Genomic DNA, 15,588 nt, shown 5'->3' with positions numbered 1-15,588 from the left:
CAATTTAATCTTATTTCTGATAAATATAGGTTGCGGATGGCCCATAACCTGATAGAAATATCTCGCTTATATTTCGTGGAATTACCTATTATACCAGAGATAAAGAAAGCACCAACGTCTGATCTTCTTGATAGATTGTAAGAGAAGGAAGTATTTTATTGTATACAAAGTTCATGTTTATATAAATGTCATAATTAGCAAAAGTAGTAGAATAGTAGGAAGAAATGTTCAATTCACTTTCTAATATTGTCCAGTTAAGACCAGTTGTAATAAAAAACACACCTAATATATGGAGTGCTTGTTCCTATACCTAATACATTGTAACGCCATATGCATGGATAGGGGTCACTGCCTTCGTTTTTCAGTGCGAGTCCGGTTTCACAGCTGTAAATAAACAAGCTTGTTGATGACAGCCATCAAATGAAAATAAAATGGAGGCATGCACTCATCGAAAAACTTAAAGAAACTAGAGCCCTCTATAAAAGCTCCACGGAACTAACAGCACAAGCACTCCATATATTATATCCTCTAAGGCCATACCTACAACACAAAGCTTTGAATAAAAAATCCAAATTGCTCTTCTATAAAACCTTGATCAGGCCAATCATGACCTACGCGTTCCCCATCTGGTTCTCCATCTCGCCTCTACGGCAGCGTTGGAATTGGAGCTGCTAGAGAGAAATATTCTTAGGCTCTGCGCGGGCATAAATTATGAAAACCAAACGAATAGATTTTCCAACGTACATTTACATAATGAAACTAACACCATTCCGTTTCTAAGATATGCTCTCCTTCAAATGAAGAAGACCATTTCTAGACTTTTCGAGCTTTCGGATAATGATTTGGTGGAACACATCATTTCATAGCAGACTGGGTTCTCTTGGGACAACGTGAATTATCTATACGGAGACAACCTTGCTCATGAGAGGACAAAAAATAATGAACAAACTACACTTCCAAAAGAAAAAAAAAAAAAACACATCACATACAAACACGTACAAAAAATAATGAACAAACTACACTTCCAAAAGAAAAAAAAAAACACATCTGTCAAACTTGATGTTAGACAATCGTGTTCAGACAAAATCGAAGACACGATTGTCTAACATTGAATTATAACAAGAAATGGCGAGCCTCCACCATTGAATAAGAAGTACAGGAAGGGGTGTATATCACACCTATAGAGTTGGCGAGTGAACCACAAAAAAATTAAAAAAAAAAAACAAATTTATATAAACTGTCAAAAATTTTATATAATCTGTCAAATTTCGAGCTCGTTTTCCAGGGGCGAATTCACTTTTATTGGTGATGACAAGGCGATGCAATCATTGATCGCCAATGTTTCAGCTACTCTTGATGATTTTAAAACAATTTTCAGTCTGTTTTTAGTTTAGGGAAAAAAACAGTTCAAAATTATGATGAAAAATAGCATTTATACGGAAGTCTCTTATGAGACCAGTTACATTTCTGTTGGCGCCCCTTGAGTGAACAATATATGTATCTGCACTCCGACCCTTTACCAATACATGTGCATCTGTAAAACTCACACTAATAAAAAGCGGCTTCACTTATTTGGATAAACACCCCTTCCTGTACTTCTTATTCAATGTCCTCCACAGGACATTTCTTGTTAAGACACGTCAACATGACAAAAATCATCACCTGTGGAGGCGAAGCCTTACACTGACAACAATGGCTGAACTCAGCCAATCTCACATTTCAAACTTTGAACGCGATTATATTGATCCGAAAAAAACAGTGCTTTCAAAACTGTTCGGCCATCTTTTTTCTTACTCCGAAAATATATCCCCTAAATTCAGCCAGCCAACCAGTGTTCACTGCTCAATTTCAATAGTTTAGTATTAAAATTTTTCAAAGAAAAGAAAAAATTCACTGAAGTAGCACGCATTTCCTTTGTTACGTGGATATATTTTTTTTAATTTCTTAATAATATTTAATAATATTGTAAAGTACTGTACACTTTTGTGAATTATAGAAAAAAGAATTTCTTTATAAGTGAAATAAAAGTCAGTAATCGATAAAAGAAAAAAAAAAGGCAAGTTTACAAAAAAAAAATAAAAATTCATCATCAGCACCTTGCCTGGCGGACATTTTGTAATTTTTTTTGTTTTTCATTTTTTTTTTTTTTCAAGAAAGGAAAAACGTGATTTAAATATCTTTAATTAAACTTTTATCTTGTTTTAATTGTTAATCTTGTATTTTCATATATAAGTACGTGATTTGTACTAAAAATAAAACTTGATTTATTTCTTGGTGATGTGTTAATATTTTTGTGTATATAATAGAGAAATTTTTATGAAACGTTTACATATATGTATATATATTTAAAATACACTGCTTTGCGTCCATCCTAAGTATACCAACTTTGGATTTCAAGCCATTTGAGCTGAAAAAATACACAAATTTGTTATATAAGCTAGAATAGAAAATACATAATAATTATATTAGTGCTTCCATCAATTTTATTTAATTCATTTTATTATTCTCCACTCTTATTCACACATCCATAATAATCTTCAAATCAATTACTTATTCCGTATGTATTTTTTTTTTATTATCACTGTAGGCAATGAACACCCAAAATCAATCAACAGCCCACTAAAAAAAGATTTAAAAATAAAATATACAGCGTAGAATAAAAAAAAGTAAAGCAGCTACAAAATGGACAACGAAATCAAAGAACAAAAGGAGCAGAAAGTCGCCGAGGAGTATCTGTCTAGTTTAGCTGATTTGAATATGAACAGCAAACCGCTTATTAATATGCTCACAATCCTGGCTGAAGAAAATATCGAATATGCTGCTGTTATCGTCAAGGTGGTCGAACAACATATTGCTAAGGTAAATATAAAAGTTATTTTTGTTATTCAGATGTAATTAAATTTTTAGGTACCTATGACTACCTTATTTCAAAACAACAGCATTCTAAGAAAATTTATTAAATTCTTTTTAATATACAATTTCCTTAGTTCCTTCTTTAATTAGGTAGGGAACAAGACATTACAATACTAAGGCCCAATTTATTCACTCTCCATTATTTTTAAAGGCTCCATTAAAAATTATAAAACTGTCAATTCGCATACAAATTTTAAAATTTCCCTTTTTTAATGGCGACTTTAAATTTAATGGAGTGTGAATAAATTGGACCTAAGTGTCTCAAAAAACAAAGTTTTTTTCTTTGTACTGGAAATAAGTACATATATTGAAATCATCATTAACCTTCTCATACTCGCGTCAAAAAAAAAAACACGTATTTCCCCACTGGGACCGAAACTGGACATACTTTGAAAACTTGTTTAAATCAGTATTTAGGAGTTAATATATTATTGAAATAAAACAAAAAAATTTATTTAAGTTATTGGATTTAATGATGTATGGCAGTTTTTTTTTATAAACCTCTACCAACAAAATAAGCAAAAAAAAAAGGAAATTTTACGAACTCATTCTTCGCAGTTTTCTTAAAAAGTGTCACTTTTTTTTTTTGCCAAATTAGACTAAAAATTGAGTTTTTATTGCAGCTTGCTGTTTTTCAGGTATATATATGCAGTTATTTTCATTATTCAGATGTAACCTATGACTACTTAAAAATTTATCAAATATTTTTTAATTTACATTAACAATTTCCTTAGTTCTCAATCTCTAATTAGAAGCAACAGGACACTACAACATTAATTGACTCAAAAAACAATTTTTTTTTATTTGTGCAAGAAATAGGTATGTACATATTTATTGAAATCATCAGTAACCTTTCTATACTCACGTTAAAAAAACACGTATTCCCCCGCTGGGACCGAAACTGAACAGCCCGTAGTTTCTCTTCTACTTTGAAAACTTGTTTATATCAGTACATAAAGTTATACAGGGTGTCCCAAAAGTAATGTTTGATTTTTGATCTGAAAAACCCTGTTTTGTTGAATTCAAATTTTAATATTTTTCGATCTAACATCAACTTTGGAAACTTTTATACTTTTTTGAAAACCTCAATATCGGGACAAGTTTTTAAAATACCATACAAATTTTTTTCGGCGTGTTGCTCTGAAATAAAAGTTATTAATTGAGTTTTTATCAAACTTGGAACTGTTAATTAATTTGCAGCAAAATGGCGTATGAAATAAAAAATATTTTGATCAATTAATTGTTTCTTATTGTTAGGCAATAATATGGGAGGAGGAAGCAAAATACTGTTGCAAAGGAGGGTTTTTCGAAATTTCACAAAAACAGCATTTGATCGAAAACCATAAGGATTTCGGATAAACAAGTTACCAAATTTTGAAAGCCCTTAAGTTGGCTTTTCAGCATATTCCGTTTGATCCACTACTTCTGGGACAACCTGTATATTCTGCTCGTATTATCCTAAAGGGTCTAACTACATTTTTCCTAATTCCTAAAAATTAAAAAAATCAAAAAATATTTGGAATTTAGTGGCTTATTTGAAGGCCTAGGCTAAAAAAATAAATGAGAATAAATAAGAGATAATGCCCTTACTCCAAATATGGAAACAAATCAAAATCGAAAATTTTGTATTTATTGCCTTTACAAAATTATGGGCAGTATTATTGAAATAAAACAAAAAAATTTTATTTAAGTTATATTTTTATGATGTATGACAATCTTTTTTATAAACCTCTACCAAAATATTTGCAAAACGGAAATTTCACGAACTCATTCTTCGCAGTTTTCTTTAAAAGTGTTTTTATTGCAGCTGGCTATTTTTCATAAAAATCTCTTCGCTATCAATAGGTGTGTGCATTCGAATACACACATCAGAAATTACATATTTTTTCATTTCTTATCTATTATCGAAGACAATCATGCTGGGTGAAGAACTGCAATAAGATATCGGAGTTTTTTGGCCACCATGTCGTGACCATCCGTCCCGGTTGCCGGTTTACCCGGGACTGTACCGTCATTCTATAGCTTGTCCCGGGCTTTTAATTAAGAAACCCGGGACGTATAAGTGTTCCGTATTTTGTAATTTGTCCCGTGATTGTCCCATATTTCCACATCCTCTGATTTTTGTATTCAAAATTTTACTTTACTTTGTACGGAAAACAAGAAAACAGTGGTTGGAAATGAAAGATTTTCTACATCAGAAAAAGTTTTTTTTTTCTCGAAAAATGAACAACATATGAAAGAGGAAAGAATACACTTAATTTCAAAAGTTTTAAGGACACATTTAATGTTGAATTAAATATAACAAAATTTTAAAATCATTTAAAATAAAATTAAAATTAAAAAAAAAAAAAACAGATCTCAGTATGTATTATGATTAAAAAAATACTTATTTAGAGCTTATTAATAGTACCTATTATAAACCGTTATCTTGATTTCTTGATTTTCATAGCTTGGGTTCGAAAGTGTTAAACTCTCCATAAGAATCTGTGCTTGATTCACCCAAAAGATACCAACACTGGTCATAATACAGCCGTATTATCTTTCGCATTCGGCCATCCGTTCAACGATCTTCATGGTGTGTGACAAAAGCGGTAATTATTATCGCAGTTTTGTGTGTCTTCCTTTCCCTTGATTAGACGTTTGGCCACCACTGGAAATCATTTAGACCCGATTTCTCTTATCTTTTTCCAGAACTTACAGACTATTTCGTCTTGACAAATCGCGTTTTGAGGTTTTCACCGCCACTTGACTTCACTTATGTGCAAAAAAAAATAATGGAAGTTAAGTATCTAAACGATACGAATAATTTATCTTAAAGATTAGGCCTATACAAAATTAGGTTCTTATTTTTTTCTATTATTTTTATATTCAACAAAAAGAAAAATTAACAACTTCATAATTTTGTCTTCAATTACTAATGGTTTTTTTTTGTACACAACCCCTACCACATATCTTTTCTCTCGTTCTGAAAAGTTCTAAAAGAAAATTGATGGAAGTAAAATAAAGATGACTGTAAATGTAAAAAAAAAAAAAACAAAACAAACGCGAAACAATAATACAGAAAATAAAAATTTAAAGGTGTTTTCACACAATGGTTTCTATGCAAAAATATGAAATCAAGGACCCTTAGTATACACTCAGTCACAAAAGTAAGTATACACCCTTAACTTTGTTTAACCAAGACCTCAAAAAAAAGAATCTAACACATTTTCGAAAAAAATTTAAATGTGGTTTTATTTCATTAATCATTGCCTACATATTTACAAAAAAAAAATTGTCAAATAATCAATACTAAATGAAAAAGTGACAAAAATTAAGCACAGTACAAAATTTCGCATTACAAAAGTAAGTATACAGAGAAGAAAAAACTATGAAAATCGATGTTAAAAGTATAAATATCTAAATTTTTTTGGGAATTAATATATTTTAGGCTACCCCCTAGACTTGACGAGGTCAAACTCACTTGAAGGCATTGATTTTACTAGATTTTTTGCAACATTTGGGCCGAATCTTATTCACTCTTCCTATAAGACTCGTTTCAGCTAATCCTTTGAATGCTTCCTTACTTTTCTCACCAAATGGTCCAACAGATGCTAAATAGTATCCAAATCGAGCGACTGGGGGACGTTTGGATCTGGTTTTGAAAGTTTTTGATCAAAAATTCACTCAAAAATACCGAGTTTTGCTTAGGGCCGTTACCTTTATTGTAGATAATCAATCCATCTTAGCTTATTATTCGACACTCTGGTGCAGGTTTGTCTATGAAATATCTAAAAAACAATACCCATCCATTGTTTCCTCAAGGAGCCCAAATAACCCACACCAAAAGCTAAGCAAAAACCCATATACCATAAACGAATCACTGCCGTTTTTACCAGTACCAGCTTTTTGATGGGATTTTGTTACTTTTGTATCTTTCTCCAAATTTTACCAGGTCCATCTGAGCAGTACACTTTGTCTTACGTGTATATGAGTTATGGATGTGACAATATTTCTAGAAAACCGATAAAAGAAGTAGATCCGAAAAGAAAGGAAGGTACTGGTAAAAACGGCAGTGATTCGTTTATGGTATATGGGTTTTTGCTTAGCTTTTGGTGTGGGTTATTTGGGCTCCTTGAGGAAACAATGGATGGGTATTGTTTTTTAGATATTTTATAGACAAACCTGCACCAGAGTGTCGAATAATAAGCTAAGATGGATTGATTATCTACAATAAAGGTAACGGCCCTAAGCAAAACTCGGTATTTTTGAGTGAATTTTTGATCAAAAACTTTCAAAACCAGATCCAAACGTCCCCCAGTCGCTCGATTTGGATACTATTTAGCATCTGTTGGACCATTTGGTGAGAAAAGTAAGGAAGCATTCAAAGGATTAGCTGAAACGAGTCTTATAGGAAGAGTGAATAAGATTCGGCCCAAATGTTGCAAAAAATCTAGTAAAATCAATGCCTTCAAGTGAGTTTGACCTCGTCAAGTCTAGGGGGTAGCCTAAAATATATTAATTCCCAAAAAAATTTAGATATTTATACTTTTAACATCGATTTTCATAGTTTTTTCTTCTCTGTATACTTACTTTTGTAATGCGAAATTTTGTACTGTGCTTAATTTTTGTCACTTTTTCATTTAGTATTGATTATTTGACAATTTTTTTTTTTGTAAATATGTAGGCAATGATTAATGAAATAAAACCACATTTAAATTTTTTTCGAAAATGTGTTAGATTCTTTTTTTTGAGGTCTTGGTTAAACAAAGTTAGGGGTGTATACTTACTTTTGTGACTGAGTGTAGGTCGTTTCAAATCAAAAGTCCCCTGGAAAATTGAGCAAAAATAAAAAAAAAACTCATTCGCTTACTGGAAGGAAGCATTTACGAGGCAGCTGAACTTTTTCTAAAATTACGGTAAAATAATGAAGAACAGTTCTTGATATCCCTATTTTAATTAATTGATCCGTCTGTGAGATTTACTGGGCAAGCCTCAGAAAGCGGAGGCAAGTCTCCCGGGCTTGCATCACTCCATATCCGCGGGCAATACAAAAAAACATATAATTATTTAATTATTATTTATCATTTGAAGGCAGTTGGGATAACTTTGCCGAAGATATTGTTATAGACTAGGTGAAGATGGACCAGAAATGTCCAGTTTATATGATAGCAATTCATAACTTAAAATTCTATTCACATCTTTTCATTTGTATAACTGGGTAGTAAATATCTTATTTTTATTTTTCAATTATTTTGGAGTCCACCATAGAAATCATTAATAAACAAATTCTGATTTTTCGTTTGTTTATTTTTTTCTCTACCATTTCTTTCATTCAAACAAGCATGATTTGTTGTTATTTGTCGCAATGAGCCAATAAAATTAAGTTTTTTGTTTATTTGTTCTCAATTTTATTGGAAGGGAAAAAATCAACTCAGAGTCAGGACTTTTGATTTGAAACGAGCTATAATAGACCCGAATTTAGCGAAAGCTCTATTTAAACAAAAAATAAAACATACATCTCATTTCGAAACTTAAAAAGTGCTATGATTTTAAGCCAATTCTATGCTTAGAAGTTAGATGTATGTTTTATTACCGTTAATTTTTTGTTGTTGTTAAAATCGAGTTTTTCTAAATTCGAGACTATTAATAAGAGCCAAGGACTTTAATCACATTTTATTGCTTTTTTCGAGATCGATATCAACAAAATACTCTGAAAATGAGAAAACGGCTTTAACTCGCCTTTTTGCATACCAATAACTGCAACTGTGAAGAGAAGACATTTCCATTTAAACAGACATTTAAAAGAACTTATTTTCTTCTTTCAAATTCAGTTTACATCTTCTCAATATCTCTTTTCTTCCGAGGTATCTAAATGTAAGTAAGTTAAGTAGGTTTGACAAAACCTTACCATAAAGAAACTGATCATTAAAAATTCATATTGCTTTCTTCCAAGAACAAAAGTATACGTTTCTAATAGATTTTAGTATGCTGATTTTGTAGATTTTCTAAACAAGAACTTGATTTTGTGATTCTCTAACGCGTACCTCTATCTCAAAATCTTGACTTGCTAGAGTTTTTTGACTACGGATTCTCAGCACATTATGAGAAATACAGTGCTGCTAAAAACATTCCGGATTTTTTTGTCATTATCATCAAATAAAATTTTATACAACAAAACTGAAACAAATTATTGTTTTAGTATTTTTTATAGGTCGTTCATATATCAGTTAAGCAATTTCAACAGAAAATAATGATCTTTAACACATACAAAAAAATTAAAAATTGAAAAATGAAGTAAAGCCAGAATTTCGGCTGTGAATAACTAACCGGATTTTTTAATGTTTATGTTCAAAGTTAATATTTTTTTCAGAAACCTTTGTTTTCGAAAACTGCTCGGCACAAACGAGGCTTGGACTCGGCCAAATTAAATAAAATAGAACTAGAAATATGCTCCTAGTCATTTTTCAAAGCTCCAAGTACGTTAGTTGCTGAGGTGTGCTTTTCCTTCTCTACCCGTCACTTAAAGATGGCCCACAAATTTTCAATCGGGTTTAAGTCGGATAATTGTTACGGCTATTCCAAGCCAGGAGTATTGTCTTCCCGGAACTACTGTTTTACGATCCTTTAAGAATTTTTGGCTACATAACTTACAGGAACAGCTAATGTAAAGGCATTTCTTTCTCCTTTTATGGAGCCATAATCAACTCCAACATCTTTCCATTCTGGAAATGATCCATAATTCCGTTGATTTGGTGTAACGGGGTAGAGCGTGCAGCTAGAAAAACCCCAAACTATCAATGATCCTCTTCTGTGCTTCACGGTAGGGAGCATATTGTTTTGGTTTTAAACATGTCCATGTTTGAGCGCCTGGCTGCCATTTAACAATCGGCTATAACAAGTTAAAATTGCTTTTATCACTGAAAAATATATTTTTCCGTTTTGTTATCGAGCAATTCAGATGATTTTTTGTAAATACAACCATGATGAAGTATTTTCATTTTAAAATTTAAAGTGTTTCTTAAAATCCTTTCTTTGCCTACCTTTTTAGACAATGCTTAGTAATAAGGAATGACTTTTTTCCGAATGGAAAGAGATTAAGACCAAATCTCCCAAAGCCTGCCTTACTGTACTTTATGTTTAAGGCAGATTAAGCTCCTCACAAATCGTTTAAGAAGTCGCAAACGGATCTTTTATCACAGAACTCATTATTCGCCTATCACTTTTTAGGGATATTTTGTTATGGTATCCACGAAAGTGATCTGCTTCAACTGATTTTTCTCTTTTCTACTTTTTGACGATATCATACTCACTTGACGTTGCAATTTACAATAACCCAAAGGGATAACATTTTGTTTTATTTCGGTTTGAATGTGTTCTACGACTTAGTAACGAATTTAATGACTATAATTCGTTTTTTCCGTTATTTCATTAAATAATTTGTACAATTCACAAAGCTAACAACTTTGTTTGTCACCACAAACAAAAATTTTACAGAAATGACCCTTAAAACCGTTACCTCAACACCGAGAATCGAAATCCTTGAAAAATCCGGTTAGTTTTGCACAGGCGAAATTCTGACTTTCCTTCATTTTTCAATTTTTAAAATTTTTTAATGTATTAAAGAACATTTTTTTGTGTTCAAATTCCTTAACTAATATATTAACGATCTAGAAAAAATATTAAAACAATATTTTGTTCCAGTTTTGTGTTAAAAAATTTCATTTGATGAAAATAACAAAAAAATCCGGAATGTTTTTCACAGCACTGTAAGTCCTCCAAATTTGAGCTCAATACGAATAATAGTTTTATTTTTATACTAGGTGAACCGAATCTAAAAGAGTTTTTTTCTAGAAAGTATTTACATTTTTCAAAAATCATTTAACCCTCTACTGCATGAATTAATATTAGCGGACGAAAAAATTTAAAAATGATTTGCATGAGTTGTTTGGTTTGTTTCAAAACGGTTTTCATTAAAAAAATTTGTCTAAATTAATTTGTTTAAAAACTTTGTTTATAAGCCAAATTTGGCTTCGTATGCATTAAGGGTTGAGAAATTTTACTAATTTAATTTATTCAGATTTTGTAAAGAATACAATTAAAAATATCAAAAGATAAATATTTATGATTTAAAAACAAAATAAAGTAAAATAATTCAAATTTGGCTCATTTTAAGACATGGAACCGAGAAAAGCAATTTGTTTCGGTCCGTTACATAAATTTTTTCTGGTTCACATTCTTTCTACTGTCGAAGTAAGTCTTGCTCCAACATTTTCACCCACTCCCACATCTTACAAAAACCAAAAAGTAATAAAATGATTGAAAAATATTAAAGGTGAGCCCCCCTCCCCCTAAAATTTTTGTGTAGATTTACAACCCCTTAATGTATACGAAGCCAAATATGGCTTCCGTACTTTTTGCCCTCCCAAAACCAGGCCAATAACTTTTTTTCAATAAAAATTTAGACAATCAATTAGACAATCCATCAAAAATAAATTTTTAATTCCACTTTACTTTCCAAACAAACGCAGTAATTAACACTTAAAGTATGAATATTTTCTACACTTTCGATTTCAATGCACACCTTTATTTTGGGTCGGACACACGAAAAAACTATCTCTATGGGTTCTCAGAAACACAAAGAAGGAAAAGAGGAAAAAAGATACATTTTGCAGACAAATGTTATGGATGTTTATAATAAAAGAGAATTAGTCAATATCCAACATCAACATACACAGAAAAAATTTATCATTGAAATGTTAGTTTCAGAAAAATTTATGTCATATTAATTCTGAATGTATTGAGAGTAAGATCTAGACAATTATGACTGACTATCCTAGTCAACTTATAATATTTAAGAAACTTTTTATTTAATATTATTTAATTTATTTTTAGCTTGGAATATGTAAGTCTTAGCAATTTTAATTGAAAATAATATTGAATCTCTTGATTGACATAGTCTATTTTTTTAATACGAATTATTGTTTTCATTCACAAATAGTATCGATGTCAATAAAATGTTTACTTATTTATATATTTCTAGGTACACCCGGATATAAAGCTTCCCATTCTCTATTTAATTGATTCAATCGTTAAAAACGTAAAAAATACATATATTCCACTATTCAGTCAATGTATTGTTAATATCTTTTGTGGAGTATTTGAACAGGTATAAAAAATAAATTACAATAAAAAAGTATAATATATTAAATTTTACTTTTCATCGGTAGGTTAGCGAAAAAATACGCGAAAGAATGTATACGTTGCGTCAGACATGGAATGAAGTGTTCACTGCACAAAAGCTATACACTCTTGATGTTAAGGTTAACTGCATGGACAGAAATTGGCCTATAACAGCTAAAGTAATAAAATCACCCTCAATTCATGTCAATCCCAATTTTCTCAAGAAGGTACAGTAGCCATTGAACATACAAAATTTTGATCAATCAATAAAATCTAAATATTTTTTTTAGAATGAAATGGAGGCAACACTTCGAGTAAAAACACGCGAACTTTTAGAGTTAGAAAAGCGCAAACTTGAGTTGGAGTTGGAAGCAACTAAAAAGTTGTTGCAAGAGCAAGAAAAACAGTTGTGTAAACAAACAGAGAGTGTGAAAATTGCACCAGAACATCCTCCACAGGTTCGTCATCCATCAATTGGAGCAATGCAAAAACCAAACTATATTGGAATAAATACGTATCAAAAATTCCGTAATAATGGACCTAGGCAGCCACCCCCAAATATGATGAATATGCAACAGGTAATGAATATTTTTAATATAATGTATGATTTTTTCAAGTCAAGCTCAATTATTGTTCCCATCAGATCTTTTTATTTAACAATTTGTATTGATTTATTTTGACTCTCTAAGCTATAACAATATGCGTGTTTTTGAAAAGATCGAAAAAATTATTCAAGAAAGGTTGTTGCCTACAGCCACTAAGTTAAATAAATGTACATAATATTCTTCTTTAGAGGGTAGTTATAACGATTAGCAATATAAATAAGTAAACAAATTGTTTCGTATAGTTTATGTATAAAATAAAGGCAAATAATTAACCTAAAAATTATTCTTGGAGAGTTTAAAGGACGGGATGCTACCAAACTGGTTATTATCGATAAAGGTCAATTACTCAAAAGAAGATATCGACATTAATTTATTAGCTACAATTTATTACATAAAATATGTACTTACTTAATCAATCAAGAAGCCTCTCCAGCGGCTTCCAGTTTCGCACGCCAAGTTGGTTGAGTTCCCCTTCTGGGTTGTAGTTGAAAACTTTCCGTCCCTGAGCATTGCTGAACTTTTCTCTCAAAACAATCTAAGGTGTATTCATCTGTATTTATAGATGGACGAAGTCTTTTACTACCGCGAAGTTATGGCTCCAGGGTAACGTTTTGTCCAATATGTGGATGTTGAGTGTCCTTTTTTAGGACAGCATATACTTGGTTTTGCCCTCATTGACCTCTAAATTCATTCAAGGATGATATTAAGGAAGTCGCATGACAGCGCTTCGCCTTGTCAAAAAGCTTGTTTCACATCAAATGTATCGGCGAAGAAGCAGCGTGCATTCTTCATCGTCGTCTCGCACAGGCGGACGAGCTTGGCAGGGATGCTAAAACTAGAGGTGACTTTATATAGTGGGCGGCTTAGCATTAAAAAAAAGCTCAACTGTGCGCTTTGTGATAAAAGCATGAAATTAACATCGTTGGTAGTAGTCTATATGAGAGATATTTTGAGATACTGGACCACCTTGTATTCCATCCGTAAGGGTTACTCAGTTAAAATTATTTTTTTTTCAAGGCAAATGACATTTTTGTACGCCACATAATTCTGTTCATCTTTTCTACATTTTGAGCGAATTTATTTGACATCTTGTACCACGACGTTTTTCTTTGCTACAAGCGAATTTTCATTCTGTTCAACCAGACAAGCGCAATGACTTTTGACGTTTCTAATGTGGTTGCTCAGTTCAAATAATTTTTTTTTTCAACGAGCTTGACATTTTAGTGCGCCACATATTCTGTTTATCTTTTCTAGATTTTGAGCGATTTTATTTGACATCTTGTACCACGGCGTTTTTCTTTGCCACAAGCGAATTTTCATTCTGTTCAACCAGTAAAGGGCAACAGTCAGAATATTACCAATTATTCTTTGAAAATAAGTGGTAGGCTTGTGAAATTTTGTATGGACGTTTCATATACCATCGAAAAAAATAATAAAATGTGTCCATCAAAATATTTTGGGTTGAAGGGTGTTTTTTTTAGTGAGAAAGAAATGGTACCATTGCATCACAATGGAAAATTTATGCATTTTTTTGAACTGCATACAAATGTTATACATACTATGAAGATCAAAAATAAAAAACAAATTAATTATATTTACCATGGAATTTCTTATTTTCATGATATATAGCAATCTTCTATTACCTCGATCGCTCCTCTTTCGTTTTGGCTGGTCCTCCGTTCCTTTTTTGTTTTTAAAGCTCATTGGCAGCTCTGGTCTTCTATTGCGCTGCATGTACTTGTTGGCATTTATCATAAAAATAAGGGTTTCATTGGGGTGGCCTTGTGGAACCCAGCGCTTCAGAGGCAGCATTCTGATGGCATCTTGGCAATGTTGCCACTGGTTCTTGAAAGAGCTTTTTCGATACTGAAAAAGACATGGCAATCTCCTTCGATTGTAGTGGTCCGACGTTGAACTTCCTCACTGTATTTTCTTGTGGTGGCGATGGTCTAGATATCCGCGTACATTGGCTACTACCAGGTAGTGGTCAGAATAAACACAACGTTATGACGTCCATAAGGCTGGAGAAATGTCTAGTGTCAATCGCAATATGGAGTTACATGATGGCATAGCTCTAGCTACGTAGAAGGCTTCACCGTAAGCCGCTCCTCTTCGACAAGGCTTACCCCCATGCAAAAAAAATTAATGACAGTTTTAGGTTTTGAATTACTTGTTCACAGAATTCAAGTATTTATTGTCCCTTTGTTTAGTATTATTCATTATCATTACCAATCTCCACTGGTAGTTTGTTGCACCCGTCATATAAATGATATGAAGGTTTGTTTTTCGAACAGAAAACAAGTGCTAACATTTTGAAATCTTGTAAATGTAAGAAGATATAAAAAAACCTATATGTGTCTTATTATGGATTTAATTTTAAATTCAATAAAAAAAATGACGATTGAAATTGGTTTCACTCGCGTTCAATATTTGTATCACAGTGCATCTTGTTAGAAGATTAACATTATTGTTTCCAAAAAACATTCAAAACTTGTTTTAAAAAAAAAGTCGTACACATGTTTTTTGTCGTTATTTTTAGTAGTTTTTTTGTGTCACTGGATAAACAGGGGTTTCAATATTGGACCCTACTCATACCGTTAAAATATGTAGGGACAACAAACAAATTAAAACTTCTACACCTTATTTTGTCCGATACCATATCATGCCTGTCGCAAGTTTTCGTAAGGGGCCGGTTATAGCGGTCAATGTCCTTTAGTGCGAGTGTCGTTCAACTTTCGATGCGATAAAAGTCGATTGAATCGATAAATATCTATTTTGGTATTTGGACTTGATTCGAGTCTATAGAAAATTATAAACGAAACATCGAACCATAAAACAAAAAATTATAAACGAAACATCGAACCATAAAACAAAAAATTTAGTTCACAAGAGAATTTCGCACCACCAA

General features: G+C 31.7%; 1 protein-coding gene across 5 annotated transcripts in view; it reads left to right on the top strand.

Annotated features, from left to right (window-relative positions):
• The first annotated feature begins 1,867 nt into the window (after positions 1-1,867).
• LOC129907897 (uncharacterized) overlaps positions 1,868-15,588 on the top strand; it is a 34,073-nt gene continuing 20,352 nt past the window's right edge. For 2 of the 5 annotated variants that reach the window (XM_055984389.1, XM_055984384.1), the window contains exons 1-5: positions 1,868-2,056; positions 2,588-2,859; positions 11,936-12,061; positions 12,123-12,302; positions 12,366-12,653. In XM_055984389.1, the coding sequence (XP_055840364.1) occupies positions 2,683-2,859; positions 11,936-12,061; positions 12,123-12,302; positions 12,366-12,653 (771 nt within the window). In that variant the 5' untranslated portion in view covers positions 1,868-2,056; positions 2,588-2,682. Of the gene's footprint in view, positions 2,116-2,149; positions 2,233-2,587; positions 2,860-11,935; positions 12,062-12,122; positions 12,303-12,365; positions 12,654-15,588 lie in introns of those variants that run through there. The other 3 variants (XM_055984385.1, XM_055984390.1, XM_055984386.1) reach the window with 3 other exon arrangements.

This window comes from Episyrphus balteatus, chromosome 1 (assembly GCF_945859705.1).
Source record: "Episyrphus balteatus chromosome 1, idEpiBalt1.1, whole genome shotgun sequence".
Lineage (NCBI taxonomy): Eukaryota > Metazoa > Arthropoda > Insecta > Diptera > Syrphidae > Episyrphus > Episyrphus balteatus.
This window is presented reverse-complemented; position numbering and strand designations above follow the sequence as displayed.